Source organism: Coloeus monedula (assembly GCF_965178545.1).
Source record: "Coloeus monedula genome assembly, chromosome: 6".
NCBI lineage: Eukaryota > Metazoa > Chordata > Aves > Passeriformes > Corvidae > Coloeus > Coloeus monedula.
The window spans coordinates 38,864,896-38,885,101 of record NC_138786.1 but is presented as its reverse complement, the minus strand read 5'-3'; the positions used below and the strand labels follow the sequence as shown (position 1 = coordinate 38,885,101).

At 45.4% G+C, this 20,206-nt stretch overlaps 1 protein-coding gene across 1 annotated transcript in view; it reads left to right on the top strand.

Moving 5' to 3' along the window:
- Nucleotides 1-787: 787 nt before the first annotated feature.
- Nucleotides 788-20,206, top strand: part of EGLN3 (egl-9 family hypoxia inducible factor 3) — a 28,861-nt gene continuing 9,442 nt past the window's right edge. Inside the window, exon 1 of the mRNA XM_082282842.1 lies at nt 788-1,374. Coding sequence (XP_082138968.1) covers nt 1,018-1,374 — 357 coding nt within the window. The 5' untranslated portion in view covers nt 788-1,017. The remainder of the gene's footprint in view (nt 1,375-20,206) is intronic.

Here is a 20,206-nt window from a genome sequence, read left to right as displayed (position 1 = left end):
GGGGTCACGCGGGGGAAAGGCGAGTTTCGGTTTGGAACGAAGTTTGTCACGGTTTGACTGCAGCTGTCCCGGCGTGGCACGAAAACGCCGACGGTCCGGGAGGTGTTTCCTGCTACCAGAGCCAAGCAACCTGGCAGGCCCTTTGGGATAAATAATTCAGGGAAGAGATATTTTGCTATATTAACCTTTTATAAAGCAGTGCATTCCTCGCCGAGAAAAGCCGTATCTGCCGCCTAATGCAACAGTTCCGTCTGATGCTGAAACTGCCGCTGCGGGAGGCGGAGGTAAGAGGCGGCCGGAGAACATTGGCAAACTTCACTTGGACTAGTTCAAGAGCTGCGGAGCGGCGGAGCAGGGCGAGGCGAGGCGCGGTGCCCCCGCCGCGGCTGCGGGCGGCTCGGCGGGGCCTGGCGGGGGTCGCAGCCGACATGCCAGGGGAGAATTCCTCAATGGCGCTGCCCACGCCCACCCCGGGGATGGGCGGTGCGCGCGGGACCGCGGGCCACGCCCCCCCGCGCACGTGCGGGAGCCTCGCCGCGCGCTCGCCGCGGCCCGGCCCCGCCCCGCCCCACGCGATTGGCTGCCTGCGCCGCCGCGGGCGGGGGGTGGGCGGGGCGATCGCGCCGCGCCGGGCGGCTCCACCCACGTGCGGCGGCGCGAGCACACATCCCGCACGTAGCCGGCGTATTAATCAGCGCGGGGCCATCTGCCGCCCTCCTCACCGCGGGCGGGGGCTGCCCGCGCCCTTCCCGCACGCCCCGGGGCGGTCCCGGGCACTGCTGGGGCGCCAGCGGCGGTAGCAGCAGCGCAGGGCTTCGGCAGCACCGCCGCTCCCGCAGCGCCGGGCCGCGGTGCGTAGCCGAGTCCTCCGCGGCGAAAGTTTTATCTCGCCTTGCCTGGCCCCGCGCCGCGGCGGAGCCCCTGCCCGGCTCGGCCTGGAGCGGACGGCGGCCCGACGGGCATCGCCTCTCGACGCGGGCGCCGGCAGAGCAGCGGCGCGGCCGTCCCCGTCGCGCCATGCCGCTGGGGCACATCATGAGGCTGGACCTGGAGAGAATCGCCCTGGAGTACGTCGTGCCCTGCTTGCACGACATCGGCTTCTGCTACCTGGACAACTTCTTGGGGGAGGTGGTTGGGGACTGCGTGCTGGAGCGGGTGAAGCGGATGCACCGCGACGGGGAACTGGCCGACGGGCAGCTGGCTGGCCCCAGCCGCGGTGTCGCCAAGCGGCACCTCCGCGGCGACCAGATCAAGTGGATCGGAGGCACGGAGGAGGGCTGCGAGGCCATCAACTTTCTCCTCACGCTGATAGACCGGCTGGTGATGTACTGCGGGAGCCGGCTCGGCAAGTACTACGTGAAAGAGCGATCCAAGGTAAGGGTCCGCGGGGCCCCGACCTCCTGTCCGCCCGCCGGCACCGGCTCCCAGGCGGCCCGACCCTCCTCGTAGCTGCCGGCGGGCCCTGCCGGAAACTTTCCACGGGCGCTCGCCCGTGTGGCGTTCGCGCTGTCGGCGGGTGCCTGTGGCCCGGGCAGCCCCGCGGGGCTGTCCCGCAGCACCGCCCCGGGTGGCGGAGGCGCCGTGCGCTGCCTGAGGGACTCCCGTGACGGCAGCCGCTCTCCAGCCCTTGCCGCCGCCGGCGGCCGGGTGCGGGGCCACTGCGGGTCCCTCGCCCCGCCGGTGCCAGCAGCGCTCCGGGGCGGCTCTTCGCGGCTCCCCTTGCTGGGTTTTCGCCGGGGTCTTCGGCTGCCGGACCCCGGCCAGTCCTTTGCCTTTTCCCCTCTGTGACACCGGCCATCACTCCGCAGTCGTCCCGGGGACTTCTCGCGGTGGCGCTGGAGTCGGCTGCATCCCGATGCTGCTTGCGCGCACCCGAGGTGCGGACAGGGTGGACCTGTGCGGGGCGTACCCCACCGCCTAACACTGTCTGCGTTTCGGGGGGAACAAGCTCTCCAGCCCCTTCCTGCGAATGTACCTGTCTCTGGTCCGATTATTTGGATGTTTTCGCCGATGTAGAAGTAGTATCCTAAATAGTTTCGAGGTTCCAACTCATGCCGCCGCTCTACAGATGAAGAGGTTATCGTTACTGCGTTGGGTATGCAGAAAATACGGGATGCTCAGTTTAAACACAGCAAACTTGTGTTTTAAAGAGAAAAGTTGTTTTTTTTCTAGGCTTTCTCAGAAGTGGAGGGGACAGTTGTATTATAGGACACTTGTATTATTGGTTTCTTTCCCAATGAAGTTTATTTGCACTTACAATGCCATTAGTTTGGGACAACTTGTCTTTTCTTTCCTTGTCTGTTTTGCTATGGCAAAGTGAGCTAGCTTGGAACTAAGTTTACTTCGTTGTCCTGAATGCTGAAAACATCCTTATTTCTTTATTTCTGACTTGAATTCTATAACACATAGTATGTTTTCAAAAGGTCCACTGCTTTTAGAGATGCCAGAAAGAAAAACAACGAAACTTTAAAAAAATGACAGTAGGGAGGAGTTAGGGATTTTTCTTGATCCTAACTTGCACTTGGACTAAGGGCACGTGTGAGTGGTACTGAGATTCCCCCCTGAAAAATGAAGGAGAAAGTACGGGGATGTTTACCAGTTGCTTGGGAACACACTGAAACCTGTGCTTGCACCCCTGCACATTACGCACAGTAATGGGAATTATAAAAGGCTAAAACATTGTTCCGGTGTTTAGCTCTGCTGAATTACTGATCATCAATTCGGTTGAAGCTTGGGTAGATATGTTTTAAAATGTGGGTAGATTGGATTTCAGTTATTCCTGTTGAGAGCCTGGTATTAGGATGTATAAATAACCATCCTGCTTTGGCACACCTTTAAGGTCATCCTCATCCTTTCTGTGGGTGACTTCTGTTTACCTGTTTACTGCTGAAAGTGCATTTATGGCTAAGAGGGTGTGTGTAGGGGTGGATATTGAGGGGGGTTACTTAAAAGTTGAATTGGAGTGAAAGGAGGCTGTTCAGCCTTTTTACAAGGTATTTGGAAAACAAATCTGCTGGATGAATGAAGGCTGTTGGCACTGGCTGGGAAGAAGGGTCTTTTGGGGAGTGACTTTGGGTTGTAGAGATGATTTTAAAACAGAATTGTGGTGTTTTTGAAGTAATTTTTGTACAAATGGTAATAAAAAACAGGACAGAACATGCTTTACAAATAGACACCAAGCTACTTGCTGTAAAGAGAGACTTCTGGCTCTTGTGCTTTAATGTGAAAGTTGTCAGACTCCAAACAGCCCATGGAAGTGCTAAACAACAGTCCAGGACTGAAAGGGACTCAATATCATTTGTAAAACTAAATGCAGAGAAATTTTCATCAGTTGTTAATAGTAACCAGTCCCCTTGTTATAATAATAAGTACCATGGATATGTGAGGCCCTGGAATAGCAACTGCTGTCTGTAACTGAGATGTGGAATGCCTTCAGCAGGAAGATTATTCCTGTGACTAACAACTGACTACTACAGTACTTGCACGTTCCCATGTCGGTTTAAGACATTTCTCTTCCACCATTCAACCTTTCCGTTCTGCTTATCGTCTGAAGTCTTATGAATGCATACACACAAATCCTAAATTTAAATTCAGCGTATTTTTATTTTATCTGACAGATTAAACATGTAAATGCCCACAAAACTTTCACAGCTTAACATTTGTAGGGATGTGGGGTGTTCATGGGCAACTGGACCAGAACTTCTCTGTGGGATGTGTGCTGTTGTAATTTGTTGTTTTGGGATATAGATATCAGCCCATCATTATTTAAAGGTTTATACTTTTAAATAAGTAGTATGACTTTAATCTTCAGTCTAAGTGTTGGAAGAGGGGGAGAGATTTGCTTAGTAAATTATGTCAGATTATGTCAGTTTAGTGTGAAGTGCTTCATATTTTTGTAGCTACACAAACATAAGAAGACATGAACAACTTTTGTCCAATAAAGGAAATTTTCCTTATAGCTAAATGAGAGAAACAAGTCAGTTAGGATTGTGATGTTTCCAAATTAATTTCAAGAGCATTTCATGACAGTTAAGATTGCATCAAAGAGAATGGACAGAAGTAAAGTTTTCAAGGGTACTGTATATTCAGAGGAGCTGCTGGTTGCCTTTTGAGGGCTGATCATGAAATGTAACCTTTTGTCTTTGCAGACCAGTGATACAAATCTATCTTTGGTGTAAGTTATATTTTAAAACACTAGCTGGTTAAATGATTGAAACATAGTTAAAGGCTGTCGGACCCAATGCAGTGCTTGTTGGCTTTTGCATTTTCCTCAACTACTCTCCATTTTCTAGTAAGATAATACAATGGTTCCCCTTTTCTAGTAGGTAAACGGCTAAGGGCATCACTGAGGCATAATTGACCAAAGTTCAGTTCTCTCCTCAGAGTGAGAAGATTGATGTCCTTGTGCAGAGAGATGTTCTGACCTGAGGACAGAAGTCACTCTGTTTTAGAGGACCTGTCACTACTCTGCTGGAACTTTACTTGGTGGAGAAAAGCTGCTGGGTCAGAAGCAAAGCTGCAGCTTGGTCTGTGAGGCCAGTCACCCAGAGTGCCCTCTGGATCAGGTCTGCAGGTGAAAGGGTGATGTACTGCAGCTTCTGACTCCTCAGGTCCCAGAGTTCCTTGGGGTTAACTGGCATTTGCAGGGCCTTGAGGGGGGGCCCTGTAGAAAAACATTGGACTATAAATAAGTAAAAGCAGTAACTTTTTTTTTTTTTTTTTAAGGCAAGAAAGCATTCCAGAGGGGAAACCCCATTTTGGAAATTTCTCCTTCAAGACCTGAGAAATGTTTTGGTGGTGGGTGGAGTGGTTTTTTTTTTTTTTTTTTTTTTTTTTTTTTTTTGGTTGGTTGGTTTTTTTTTTTAAGACTCTGCAGAGCCTGGGGGATCTTGGAAGTCCCTGATGTGAGGAGGCAGGGTACAGAGTATGGCAGGAACCAGGTTGGCTGGCTGGTGTGTGGAAACGTAAAAGTTGTGTTGAAACGTAAAAGTTGTGTTTGCAGTGGGGTGTCTGGGTAACTCATCTGCTGCTAAGAGGCTGTGGTATTCCCCTTTTCTCATTTTGCCTCTGCTGGAGAAGGGCAGCTCTCCCTGTGGCTGGGCAGGGTCCCAGAGCAATGCCGTCAGTGCCTGCTGCCCTGGGCTACCTCAGCTGAGTCAGCTCTTGACCTGCTGCCAATGGCTGCGTTGGTCCTCACGGCGAGGGGTGGAAGGTACTTTGAACTGGTGTGGCTGCACTCTGAGTGGACTCTGCACCTCATCATGACAGCAGCATGTCCTGATCTGAGTCACAAATACCATCTTGGGTACCACCAAGGGCTGAAATCCATGTCAAGGCTCCCACTGGGGACTTTGAGCTCATCTTGCACCTGCTGGACCCCAGTGAGTCCTGCTGGTTAGAAAATAAAGCAAGAATATATAATCTTAAGAGCTGCTCTGTGTTGAAGGAAGCTCATGATTGATGTTTTCAGCTCAGAACAGAACTGCTTGCTTTCAGTGTCAAGTATATGGCCTGAAGTGAAAAAAAAAAAAAAAAAGAAAGTGTTTTCAATGTGAGATTAGTTAATTTAGAAGTCCCTGTGGGATGTGAACCTTCTCAAAAACTTGCTTCCTCTGCTTGTTGCCACAGCACCACCTTGCTCATCCCACCCCGGTAGACCCTCTCTGATGGTCACAGGAGAAGTAGGTCTTTTGTGGTGACAGTTCATAGCTAGTGAGTGTTTGCTGGAAACCAGATTGGGTTCTTCTGCCTATCACATGATGGGGTGTTCCTAGGTAGGTTTTGAAGCATGGTCTGCCTAGCAGGTTGTTACCAAGATTTCTGTTCCTGAGGATTGAAGAAATGGATGAGCTGTCACAGGAGTAGTTTTACAAAGTCCTTCATAACTCAGGTAATGAGGTAAGATGTTTTTGCACTTATATATGAAGAAAGAAAAGTGCTGTTCTATAACATTCAAATTCTATCCTTTACAATTAAAACACAGTGAAATGCTGAATTTTCTGACTTGAGGCACAGACTTGAAGCATGGGATCCCACAAAACCATAGCTATAGTAGGCTGAGGAGCAATACTTCCTCTTGAGGTATACTGGTTTACTGTATGTTACAAAGTATTTTTGATACTTGGGTAGCAACATGCCTTGCAATTAGTTTACAATGGGAGGTCTGTTGAATACCACCATCCAGAAGAAATATGCATAATTTCTTCTAATCAAATGCACATGTTCTGGCATAATGTATAAGTTCAAATCTGTTCTTCTGGCCAGCTGCCGGCAGAGTCCAGAGCCACTGGAACTGTAAATACAACAACAAAAAAAGTTGTTTTATGATATGAGACTGAAGAATTCAGCATTGGCACAGATCCTAGTGTGGTTGCTTTGGCTCAGTGTCAAAGCTGATGTTTATATCTGTGTTTGTCAAGCAAGATTAGTTAGCCTGGTTAATTATACACAGGAATGTATAATTTTTACTTGACAATCAGATGAGTATAAACTTGGGCATATTAACACTTGTTTTTGTTCTTCATCAAATTATTCTCAATGACTTTTGAAACTTTCAAAATAACTACTTCTCTGAAAGAGGCACTTGGAGAATCTTTTGGATTAATTCTTCTTTCAGCAGGGACAGGGTATTGGAGAAATGGATCAATATTTTGCAGACAGTGATGCACATATCTGTAAGTGGGTTCAGAAGCATGGGAAGCCTCTAGGGAATGGTGTTTGAATTAATACTCAGGTGTTGAAGTTGCAAGCAGCTTGAATTCAGTACCTGTTATATATCGTCACTCTTAAAAGTGTGACTAGCACACTGGCAAACTTATTTCATGGTAGGCAGTGGCAAAAACATGCTGCCTTCAGTGTGTGTTACACCAGAGCCTTTGGCAGTCAGGTGGCTTCTCTTGGTCCTCCTTTCCTGCTCTTGCCAGAGGAGATGTCTGTATCCACCCAGCGACCTTTATCACACTGTGGATATCACAACAGGAGCCTGTCCATGTGCTTTACAGCCACAGTCCCAGAGGAAGGCAGAAGGTGATCAGTCCTATAACTGAAGGGAAATGTCAGTGCACTCAGGCAATGTAAAGATATGAATGGTCTGTTTATCCTGAGTTTGTGCATGTGTTAGTGATATCAGGGCAATTTTTTTTTTTTTTTTTTGTTTTTTTTTGTTTTTTTTGTTTTCTGTAGTTTCCCAGTCCAGCAGCTCTTCGTGAGTCTTGCTAGACTCTGGTGTTACACAGTGGTGGCAAAGCAGTGAAGTTTTTCACAATCTCTCCTATACTGGTCATGCATTTTCTGCAGCAACTCCTTATTCATTGCCATGCCTGCTCTGGTAGCAGTCCTTGCTGGTACCATATCAGCTCTTAAAGCCAGGGAGTTGCAGAGGTTGCCTTATGGTGTGCTGGCCAATAGCCTGATCACTTGCAAGCCCTAAATAAGTATGTGCCTCTCAGTTTGCTTTTATATGAGGACTCATTGCTCCCTGAATGCTGGTGTAACTGTAATACAGGTGGCATTAAGGCCTCTGTGTATGGGGAGTGTTTGTCCTTTGGACTCCTGGGGGTGTGTGTGCTGCATTGCAAGGTGCAGTATCCTTGGGAAAGCACTGGGGAAATGACAAGATTCAGAGTTCAGTGCCCTGTCCTGCTGAACTTGTATTTTGGGAGGGAGGAGAGCTGGCCACAGAATCAACTGGGTTGGAAAAGACCTCTGAGATCATTGAGTCCACGCTATGACCGAACCCCACCATGTCAACTAGACCATGGCACTGAGTGCCACATCCAGTCACCTCCAGGGATGGTGACTCCACCACCTCCCTGGGCAGCCCATTCCAATATCTAATCACCCTTTCTGTGAAGAATTTCTCCCTAATGATCCTTGCTATTAATATTTGTATGCCTTTTCCCAAGGGAATTGTTAATGCATAATTCAGTCCATTAGATACAGTTCATTGCTAATAGCAGTATATGTTAAAATGGACATTGACTCTCATAACACTAATGCAGTGCAGGAGGTACACAGTAAAAGTGGCTTGTTTCTTTGCATTAAGGATTCTAGCTGTGTTAATCCCAGTGTCTTTATTTGATTTCATAGTAAACTTCTTTCTTTGACTTCCAAGTTTATCTGGATGGTGGTTCAATGTAATACGGACTTATTCTGCATGTTGCTTCCTGAGAAATTTGTGTGATTTATTACATGGAAGTATTTTCTCTATCATCTTCTATATTGCACAGATTTTTTTTTTTTACAGTTTTTTTCTTGAGGAGGTGGTGGTGGTGTTCAACAGTACTTCAAGTCCTTCCCATAGGTGTGTGGAAGGGATAAGAGAGGGAGAAGATAAAACCTCAATGATCCATTTAATTAGATGAATTTTTGATGTTTGCTGAACAAACTTGATATACTTGGAAGAGAGCAATACCTCTATCAAATGTTTCAAGATGACTCTTACTAAGGCAAGGTACTTTTTTCTTTGAGGTATTCACTTTTTCCTCCTCCCCTTGCAATTCGATTGACTTTTCCCGTTGTGTAACAGGCCAGGGTCAAGTGGTTCCTTGGCACCAGCAAGCCCCATAGCACTCATCCATCTTGCAGTGGATGGCTTGAGAGAGTGAGGAGGTCAGGAAGGGAAGCCTAGGAGTTAAGTGTTACTGGTTTTAGATCTGTGGAGAAGGACGATGTGTGCATACCGGCTTGAGGGAATTTAAAGCCCTGGGTTGGATTTGTCATGACTGTAATCCTTCTGTCACAAAGCTGAAGACTGAAACAACATTGTTAGAAAGCTGCCAGCAACATGTCTCCCTCAGCTTCTGTGAAAAGGCTTTATTGGTAAGGTTTATTAGTAGAGGAGCTCTGGGGAAGTGGTGTTTTAGGAGCTGCTTCTGGTACGTGTGCCTAGGGCTGATGGCTGCTGTGGTGGGCTCCAGGGTGAATAACTGATGCAGTGGTGCAGAACTTGGTGGGGCTTGACAGACGATTTTCACTGATTCACAACACTACATAATAATTTGGTTTAGACCATGTATTGCTTTGAAAAGAGATGACAGAGTCGGTCAGAAAAGCAAGAAGGTCTCTCTGTTCAGTCACTGAAGTGAAGTAAGATCATGAAGGAGGCTCATGCCAAGTAAATCATCTATCTCCCACTGTTTAAACTATTCACAGGCACGTCATCCCATCAGCACACCACTCGTGATCATTCCTGTGAGTGATTTGGAGAGAGCTGTAAGCCCTGTTTCCCCTCCATCACTCACACATATGCATCTACTATCTCTCAGTGACAGAAAGGAGCTTTTTCCCCTACAGTCATTTTTCTCTTGACATTGTGCTTTGATAAGATTAGTAGGTGAATAAACTTAGTGCCAACATGCAAAGCACTTAGTAGAAAGCAGCTGATTAAACAACCTTCTTGTTCCTCTGATTTTTCACAAATAAAGTAATGCAAGAGATTTTTGCTGACCGTAGAGGTTCAATGGAGGCCTACTAAATGTTCGTGTTTAGCCACCCAGATAAAAATGAGTAGTGTAAATTACAGGACTACAGCATAGCACTCTGTCTGCATTGACTGGAAACAGAACAGTTTGTCCAAAGCTTTGCAGTTGGAAATGGCAGAGTAGCCATGTCGTTTGCCAAATATCAGGGAATTGCATCCTACTTTCTAGCAAAAAAAAGATAACCATTTTGAGTCTTGTATCTATCTAGTTCATGTGGATCCTTTGGTCAAAATAAGTAGTCTGTTTTTTGTGCTTTCTTTCTGGACCTGAAAATCCAAACAAGATATATGTATATAAATGTCTGCATTTTTTGTCTGTAAGTCATAATATAATTAATCATTGCTTATGTGTTCTTGCACTGTAATTTTTTTTATACAAAGTGATAAGACAAATGTTTTTTAAATTTTGGCTCCAGTTCAGCAATTCACTTAACTTTTTCTTAAAGGCTCTTTCAGATCAACGGGACCTGAAACACATCTTCTGGTGCTTGGCTTAGACTATGCTAGAATATGTTTAGAAAACTTCAGGAAAAGTTGCATTTCTTGTGCCATTGTATGGTCTTTGTATAAATTTTTTTCTTACATTTGAAATGCAGGTCATCTTGGGAGGCAGCAAGGAGCCTTACTTGATGAAATAGATAGTATGATAATAATAGTTATGATTTTTATTTGACCTTTGCAACTGACTGTCTTATGGCAAAGTTGTCTTAATACCATTAACAGTAGCAGTTATTCCAGTAATGCATACAGAGAGATGGGCAGTGCGTGGTGCGGAATGCCACAGCGAATGGGAAAAGCCTGGGGTGTGAGAACAGTGGGCTTTGTGGTGGTAGAGGTCAGCACGGAGCTTCCTGACTGCCTTGAGACTCCAGGGAGTGAAGAAAGCATCTTGCACAGCCCCTCACTGGACCGTGTGGATAGAAAAAGTAGAGCGGAACCAGGTGAATTTGAGAGAGAAGATATTAAAGAAGTGGTGGAAGGGGGAACTGTCAATTAGTCCTCAAATTGCCTGTTCCTGGGTTGTTAACAGTCCTAGGGTGTTGTGCTTGCTGCTGAAGACTGTATGTGTAACTGCACCTTCCCCTTCTGATTTCCCACAGGAAATCTGGTAGAAGTGGTCTGAAAAGTGGAAAAAGGAGAAGCTTCACCATAAATGCTGTAACATGTCCTGCTGTTTGTTAAGACATATAAGCCATGTTATATAAGTAGATGTGCACAAACAGGACAGAGTCTCCCAGAACGTGTTGATAACTCTGTTCTTTACAATATTCACCAATGTTTACACCTAAGTAAATTAACTTGCCCTCTGTCATCTGTTGTATGGAGCATGTGCATGGTGTCTCTGAAGCAGGCCAACAGGAAGGGTCACTGCCTGGTTAACTGTTTTACAGACTTCCTCTTCATGAAGGAGTGGTGAGAGGATTTGTGAATGTTGCTCCTCATTGCCAGATTTGGTGTAATTCAACATTTCATGGTGGTCAAACACTGAAGTGTCAAAGATGTGCATTTTACCAAGATATTTTACTGCATAACTTGATGTTTAACTGATGACCTAAAGGCTCAGTGCAGTCTCACATTTGCACTGATAATTTCTTGGCAAGAGTAAAAATGTAGTTGATGTGTTTTTTTTGTTTGTTTCTTTACACTTGGATGTCTGCAACTGAAACAAATACTTTTTTTTTTTCTTTGCTGGCACTTGGTTAAAAGCATGTTTCACTGCTTACCATCTGTAGAAGCTACTGCTGCTAGTTATAAGCTATATTAGTGCAATGTTTTGGCTGCAGTTAATAAAGGCACTGGTTGTGCCAATGGTGACCATAGCTGTGGGCAGACATAATGCCTACTTGACCCCCACACCTAAGTGGGCATATGTGACCCTATAGCTCTGCCTCCCCCTCGAGTATCTGTCCTACCTTCCCTCTGTGTTTCCCACCACAGAGATTCATTTGTGCCCCATATCTCTAGCAAAGCCAGCTGCAGGACCTCCACCAAGTGGTTTCTTACCCCTGCTCTTACCACAGCCTGTCATGCCTATGCAATCACTATCTCTCATCTCCATCCCAGGAAAGAGACAGGGATGAGGGCTGCTTCCTCTGGCTGCCCAACCAGCTGGCATCCTGGGAGAGCAGCCCCTGTCCAGTCTCCGGCTTGGCTCAGCCTTGGTGGCTCTGAGTACATACTGCTCTTGTCACATTGGCTGCCAGAAGAAAGATTATGGAGAGGAAGAGGAAAAAGAAGGGAAATGGGCCAGAAAGACCACTCCAGGCTTTCTGCATCCTCAGGAAACATCCTGAACTCACACCAGAGAGACTGCCTCCCTTGCTCAACAGTTGCAGTGCTTCCTGCAAAAACTACTTCAGATGCCATAGAATATTATTGCTGTAAGACTCAGTCCTGAACTGGGCCTTGAGAAATCTCCTAAGGGCTGCTGCTTCAGTGAGTTCTGGTGGTGGGAATGACAGGGTAAGGCTCCAGGGGGGACTGCAGCAAAGCAGAGCAGCAGGTGTGAGCAGGCTGAAACCTGTCAGGCATGGCTATGTTCCTGTGCAGGGCCACTGCCCCAGCAGGAGAGTTGAAGGCCATGTCAGTGGCCACAACACAGCTGGACTTTAGGTTGATCTCTTCTGTCAGGTGGTGGCAGCATAAATCCATGGGAGGCACTTGACCAGTGGAAAAAGGGAAGTGGGAATTCAGCAGCCTATGTTCAAATCCAGAATCTAATGTTGTCCACAGCTGGGTTAAGGAACAGACTTCCTTGTTCAGGAGTTGAGAGCTTTTGTGAATATCTTGAAGACCTGCAAACGTAAGGCTGGCAGTCAGTTTGTTGTGTGTGTGTTAAGAAAATTTGTTTTCTTTACCGATACATTTTATTGCCTAGCATTAGAACAGGTATACAGTTACATTATTACAAATTTGCCTTGAATCTGAATATTGCTTCACTTCCTGCAGAGAAAGATTGTGTGTCACTGAATACACATCTATCCACCTTAACTGAGAGATTGCACTGTTGTAAAGTGCACGTGTAGACAGAGCAGTACAACTTTATGTGCAGGCAAAGCCTTAGAGGTAAAGACTACATGTTATTGAACCATAGTAGAAATTATTTCTGGTAATTTTTTATAGATAATTTTAATGGGGTTTATCCCTAAATATTCATTCACATGAAATCCTATGCAGGAATGCCCTTATCAAGGCAAGGTCCTCCATAAAGGTATGGCTGAGCAAAAGATGTGTGGGTAGTGAATGAGGCGGCTTCCGTCCAAAATTAACATAGGAGATAACTGGTCTCATCAATTAGCATTAATTTGGTGTTACTGCTGTGATAACAAGCACTTGAGAACGTTGATCTCTGTTTATGCAGCGCAGTAATGTCTTAGCAGCCTCAGAAGCCCAGAGGGCTCTGATGGGGAGGACCCTTGAGGCTTATTTGGGGTACCTGCCAAGTGTGACAGTGCTTCTCTGAACCCTGCATTCCTCTCTGGCAGTGGAGGGTATTTTTCACTGAGCCAAAGGGGACAAGGGAAAACATCTCCCCCGGTGTGGCTGCCTCTGGTGTGGTGGGATTATGTGGGGTCACAAGAGGTGTCCTGGGTGGTGGCCCCAAGGAAGGACTGTTCTTGGCAGCTGGGGCGTCCCGTCCCCTTGGCACACCTGCTTCAAGGTGGTGGCTCATCACCTCTGCCTGCCAGGATGTCCAGGGCTGCCCCCGGTGAGCTTGTGGGAAGTGTTTGAGGTGCTGCATACCGAATGTGAGCTGATAAAAGTCTTGTGGGCAGGGTTGCTCACTTGCCCTGGGCCCACAGGCTAAAAATAAATGGGTAATAATAAGAAAAGGATGTTGGCAGCTCAGGCAGCTTCAACACCAGCAAAAGTTTGCCTATTTTGCGGCTGTCTTTCCTGACCTTTATTACCACAACAACGAGAGCATCAAAATATGCAGTTCTTGAAATGTTGCAAAAAAAAAAAAAAAAAAAGAAGGGGGGTGTAATCCTCTGGGTGACTAGTAGCGGAACTGAAAAGGTCTGACGTGCTGATGAAGAATGAAAGGCTGGAATATTTCAGGAACTGTGAGATTATCTTTCTAGCCCACAGATGAGAAATGTTCCTCAGAGGATGTCTGTGCTGGTTACCAGGCTTTTATTCCCTGCTGAGAAACTGAACGTACAGGGATGGTCCTTACACATTCCCTTAATGAGCTTGTTCTTATTTATGAATTTGCCTTTCTGCGGGGGTGGTGCTTGTCACGGTGTCCCCCAGGGCTCATTACAGGGGATGCTTTCTCCATCTGCATCAATTGCTTGGGATGCTTTCTCATTACTGCAGCTTGGCCAGGTTTGTCGCTTTGGGGAGAGGAGAGGACTGAAAGGGTTTTCTGGGTGATGAAAGAGGGCTTCAGCAAAAGACAAAAATAATCCTAAATGTAATTAGACAGTTTTTTTTTGTTGTTTTTTTTTTTTTTTTAAAGTGTGGGAGATAAGCGTGCGTGCCTGTGTGTGCAGCAGGAGGGAGAGACAGCCCAGTAAGAACGAGAGCCGAGAAGTGCCTTGAGCGCCTGTGTGCTCGCTGCATGTGTGGGTTTCCCCTCTTCCCTCCGCAGCCTCTCTCTGAAGTGCACTCTGGAGTAAAGTTCGCATTTGATCGCCGATCGCCTCACGCTCCGCACGTAGCACTGTCGTTAAGCCATCATCTCGCTGGCTCCGAGCCAGGGCTCCGAGGCGCAGGGGCGGGCGGTCTCTCTAAACTGAACAGCCTTTATTGATACATCGATGCACTGCGCATGTTTACAGCTGCTAATTGGAGACTTAATCTGAATATCCTTGACTGCACTAATTCACTGGCAATAGCCTTTTAAATTTCAGGTCCTGCCGTGATGGTATGCCTGCTCTTCACAGCACGCTAATCGCTTCTGGAGCAGTATTGCCGCTGTGTGCGTGCAAGGCGCAACGACCCGGTAACATCACAGACCAAAACCTAGTTTTAGGTCAGATGAGGATGTCAAATAAAAATCTTACCTGATTTTGCATTTGCAGAAGATGAGGGAAGCACTTGAAGTACTGAAGGAAAGCGTTAATTGACTTGTGTACAGACATATGTAGATTAATTAAGCACACAAGAAAGGAGGTTAATTCTTTTAATTATTGCAACAGGCAAAGATACTCACTGCAAGGGCAGTTGTGATGGTATGGCAGTTCCAGATTTGTTTCCTTAACTTTCAGTGTTCTGTTTTCTCCTTGCTGTGCCCAGAGGCTGAATACAGAGAATCTGGGTGGTGGTCTGAAAACAGTGTTAGTTTACTTGGCTTTTTAAAAAATGTGAGCAGTGTAGACAATATACAGTGGTAGATGAATGTCTGGGACTCTTTTGCCCAGGAATCCACAAGTCAGATTTCTCTCCTTGGAAGCATGGAGAACTTCTTCCATGGTCAGATCCTTTCAGAGTTTCCTGAACTGCCCTTTGACTTTAGGATCCTGTAGGATCTCATGAAGTAGCCAGCAGTGGGGACAGCTCAACAGAACCCACCGCTGTCTCCAAAGGCTGGTCCGCAAATGCTCCCCATTCTCTTGACAGTTGCAGATGGCCACTGCCTACACGAGGCTTGGCTGTTTCCTGCCTTCCCATTTCACAGTGGCACTGTTCTGGCAGCCAGCTTGAACTTGAAGGGCATCCAGATTTATTTCTAAGTGTGTGTTCTGTTAAGAAAAATAAAAAAAAAGTAGTCACAGGCTGAAACAGTCCTTCATATTAATAGGCCATGAAAAACTAAATTTTGTTGCCAATCATTAGGAAAGCTTCCTAAACCCCATCATAGATTCATTTAACAGGGAGCTCATTTTTAGAGCAGCATCAGTCTGTGATCTGGCTTCCTTACAGACACATTCCATAAGATTTGAAAGCTTATTATGGGCTCCTTGAGCTACAACTAGATAACATGCCAGTCATAAACAGCTGTGTGGCATGGAGATAATTCATGAACAGAGCTTTCATGGGTAGCTCTTTGTTTCTACCCTTAGTTCTTAGAAGAAATTTAACAAGCAGGAGCAGTTTTCCATCTTACAGTAATTAGAATATTATCAAGTAATAATGGATTTTTGGTTAGTAAGCAAAAATAAACCAGTGTCTTAGCATGTTTTTCCTGCAGATGAGAGAAAGTCATTCCCACCCTCAGGCTGTTCCTCAAAAATTTTTTTTTAAAAAGTGCTTTTATGTACCTGCAAACAACAAGCAAGCTGCAATGGTGCATGCAAAAGATAAATAAAATAGAAAGGGAAAGATGAGTTTTCAGCTCATGGAATATCTGCATCTGATGATCAAACTTGCATGTAAGCAAGGAAAAGCAAGTACCAGACCACCTGGCTAAAATGCTATACATGGAAACAGGATTTTTTTTTTTTTTGTACAGTTACAAAGTAACTGTTTGATTGAAGATTGATAAGCAAGTTATGGTGAGGAAATGAGGGACCAGTTTCTCATGCAATACTGTCACTGAAGCCCATTTCATGTGTTGCTTGACTGAAGTGAGGTGAGTTTTGGAACTGGTGATTCCTTTTCCAACAGACACTAAGCTGATGTTTCTCATTTGCTGGTGTTTTAACGTGACTTTGTTCCCTCTGTTCCTTCCCATCTCTATAGAGTATTAAATTAGATCAGTGTTCCCAGTTCATGCCTCAGTGTAGCAGTTGGGTATTTTAACTTTCATTAATTCAAACAAACTAATATTAAATAATGTTCATGAATATTTTATACTTAACCATTGTAAGCTATGTGGCAGAAAACACTTGGGTGCAATTTGGTGCAGTAAGAAATTACTTAAGAAACACCCCATAGTGTTTGTATGTCAGTCAAGCCTCAGTTGAGAATCTCTTGTCTTTCATCATGAAGTGTCAGACTACTCATGTTCTTTTAATGTAGAGCATGCTGGGTGCCTTTCCCTTTTTGGATGTAAAGACTGTGCATATCTATGAACTAGAATCAGGTTGAGCACAATATGCATTCAGAGCTAGGACAATCGAGTGAACTCTGGTAGTCCTCATTTCCTGGAGGACTGGTCAAAAGTGATTTTTGTCTGCCCTCAAGTTCAGAACTGAGAACCTCATATTAGACTGAAATTTGGGAAGTGTGCAGCCAAATAAAAATATATGTGAAAGCTGCAGTGGCTACAGCACTGTTAATTCTTATTAATACCTTGGTTTTCTAGACAACCATCATAGTGATATTGTAGATCAGCATTGTTTTGTGCTTGTATAGCACCTTTCAACTAACTTTACAAGTAATTTCTGAATTTAACTGCTTGATGTCCAAGCAGTACACAGACATGATCTACAATAGGGATCAAAAGTAGCTGCTGTTCAGCAATATACCATATAAATCTGGTACAGAAAATGGAAAAGCATATTGTGGAGTCTTTAGCTTAATCTGCAAGGGTGGTTGGTGTTGGCAGGATTGAGTTACAAAGGTCAGGATTTTCTCTGCTGGTTGCAAAGATCATACTAATTCTGAGAGAAAAATACAGGATTAGTATGGGGTTACAATACCATCTATACAGTCTGCACTAGGAGTGCACTAGGGCCCTGGCTTAGTGCTAGTGGGCACACAGAGCTTCTTCTGACCTGGTGTCACCACTGCTTCCTATTAAGCACTATTCCTTTCCACTTACAAGCATCTTCTAACTGAGATATTTTCTGAAATGCTTTGTTCCAAGTATCAGGCTGCTCTAGCGCTGCTTATTTTGTGAATCATGTCTCACAGCGTGATCCTGGCCATCAGCTAAGAGAATTTGTTTTTCTCCTTGCTAGAAGCACTGGGAGGCAGGGAAGAATCCTCTCAATGGAACAGTTGTTTTTAATCTGCCTTCACGTTGCTAGTGTCTTGCAGTTTGACTTGCAGATTTCTCTGGCTGACTTGACTGTAATACTTAGACTAAATGATAGGTAACTTATTTTTGCAAGCTTCTGTGCAGTGTGGAATTTACTGATGATTCCTGGGTCCTTATTAAAGCTGGTAATTGCTGCTTGTTTATCTTGCGGCTGATTTGCACCCTCTTGGGAAAGCTAACATCCCTGAAAATAATAGGACAAACTTTAGTCTTGATGATTTGCTTTTCATTTTCCAAGTTTTGTAGGGTTTAATTTATGACTATTGACTAGACTACCAGAGCATTGGTCTTCCTGTGGTGGCGTGTATGTGTGACTCCAAAGACATGCATCTGGATATCAGTTTTTAACTAGTCAGCTGTTGTGTAAGACAAACTCTTCTTTTTAACTTAGAAAAGGGGAGTGTTGCAGAAATATTCTGAGTGCTTACCTTGGGAAGTTAAGCCAACCAACAGCCATTGTAATTGATTGTATTGAAAAAGAAGAAGAAAGTTAGGTACATTCCTGCTCATTACTGCCTGCTATAGTTAGTTTGATTAGTTTAGGTTTGGAGTTGGTTAATGAAGGGAGGAGTGCTTTCAAAAATGGAGTGTGCTCTCCTGGACACAATAGACAAAAATATAGGAAACATTTTTTACTAACACTCCACATGCACACCTGGTAAATGGTTTGATTATTGTTATCGAGCCTCTGGCTTTTGTAGCTAGACCGTGCACTAAACTGGCAAATACCAGTGTTCACAAATTACCTAAATTAAGTCTGGGTCATGCATCTCATCTCCTGTTTCTTGTTTGCTTTAAATGAATCCAAAAGTACTGCTAACAGCTGGAATCCCTGCTGAGGCCAGCTTGATCTGCTCTGGAGCTGCTCCAGCCAGTGCTCTGATAAAGCTTGATATCGTTTCAACAGTCTCTAGGAGGACCAGAATGATTTCCCTTCATTGTTTAAGATTTCATTCAAATATTCGCTGTGCCAGGAAAAAGGATATTTCACTTCTGCTTTTCTTCTTTTGTTGCTGCTACTAGAAAACTTTTTTCTTTTTGCCTTTCTGAAAGTTAAGCTATAGTATGGCCAGTGCTTTAGGATTCTGTGGGAATTGTTCCACTTAATCTCCAGGGACTGAGTGTTTCAGTTGCAAAAGATGCACCTCTAAATAAATAAATTATGCATCAATGTTGGAGGCAAAGCACATGTTCTGCTAAGAGAACACATTACGTGGGGGAGGCCAGGGAAAACTCTGGCTTTTTGCCCAGATTTCCATAGTAAATAAAGCACCTAAATCCCTTTAAGGATCTGCCCTTCAGTCCGTTCAGTAGCTTTTTTTTTGTGGCATTAAAAATAGTAGTAATATTGGATTAATTTTTAGGCAGTTCAGTAATCTTGGGAGTAATATCTACTCTCCAAAGAGAGACTTAAGGCTGCCATAATTTTGTGTTGTACATCGACTTAAAAACAAAGTTGTATTCCTGTCATGCATCATCACTCTGGTATGGTTGGCAGAGCTCTGCCGAGCTGGGCCGCACTGATGTGGTAGGTGCCCATGCCCTTGGCAGCAGCTGTACTGCACCCTCTCCCCAGCACAGCCCTCCTCCCTGCCCGACTGTCAGAATCGCTGCCCCCTCTCCTTTTCACTCTCAGCTCTCAGGATATGTTGGGTTTGCAGGGCAAGGTTTTGGTAGCTGGGAGGCTACCAGGGTTGGTTTTGTGAGAAGCTGCCAGAAGCTTCCCCAACAGAGCCAATGCCAGCCAGCTACAAGATGGACCCACCGCTGGCAAAGTAGAGAACTTGGGAGTGAAGTTGAGCCTGGGAAGAAGGGAGAGGTAGGGGGAAGGTATCTTAAGGTCTGGTTTTATTTTTCATTATCCTACTCTTATTTGATTGCCAATAAATTAAACTAGTTTCTCCAGGTTTATCTGTTCTGCCTGTGACAGTAACTGGTGAGTGATCTCTCCCTATCCTTATCAACCCATGATCCTTTTGGTACATTTTCTTTCCCCCCCTCAGTTGAGGAGGGGAGTGATGGAGTGGCTTCAGGGGCACCAGGGTCATGTTTCCCAGTGTATGAGGATCCCATTTTGCAAAAGGTTACTATTTTAACTGTTAGACTTAATGCAGCTCACTGCACGTGGGATGGGTGAAGGTGCACCTGCATGAGGTGCTGTGCTAGCAACCTGGATGGGGGGAGATGCATGTGGTGGGTTATCCTCACCAGTGAGGGCACAGCTCCCTCAGACCATTTTTACATTGCAGATACAGCTGACTTGTGGTTTCCACCAGACTTACACCCTTGTTTCAAGCACTATGCTGTAGGCTGGCCCTTACTGCTATTACCAGGCTGACAGTGAAATGTAGAGCAGCTCTGGAGCCATTTGTAATAGCAGAATGACAGCAGAGCAGACAGGATCTACAGAAACGCATCTACCTAACTGCCAGGTGTGATGATTATACGTGGAATTAGAAGTCCTTGCTTTTGTTTAGCATAATCTCCTGACCCTGCAGGCCACTAGTCTCTGGCCTGAGGTGTGGAGAGTGGGCCCTGATGACTTACTGCTGCCTGCAGGTACTGTTCTGGTGCTTGCTGTGAGGAGCAGAGTTAATTCATACATGGCTGACTCCTGTGGATAGATTTTGGTCTTGGTAGCAGAGGGTTCAAGGGATCCACTGCACTGGCTGACTAGCTTCTGTGCTGGTGTTCGTTGGCACAGGAAAATTTCCTTGGTGGTTAAACCAGCATGTGCTATACTGTACCTGGTCATTTCCCATGAGAACAGCATGGCTTTGGCGTGTGGTTGGAATAAAAAAACAAGACTTCTGAGGTCCCTAGATAAAAATTTCAATTGCTCTTAGTAAAGG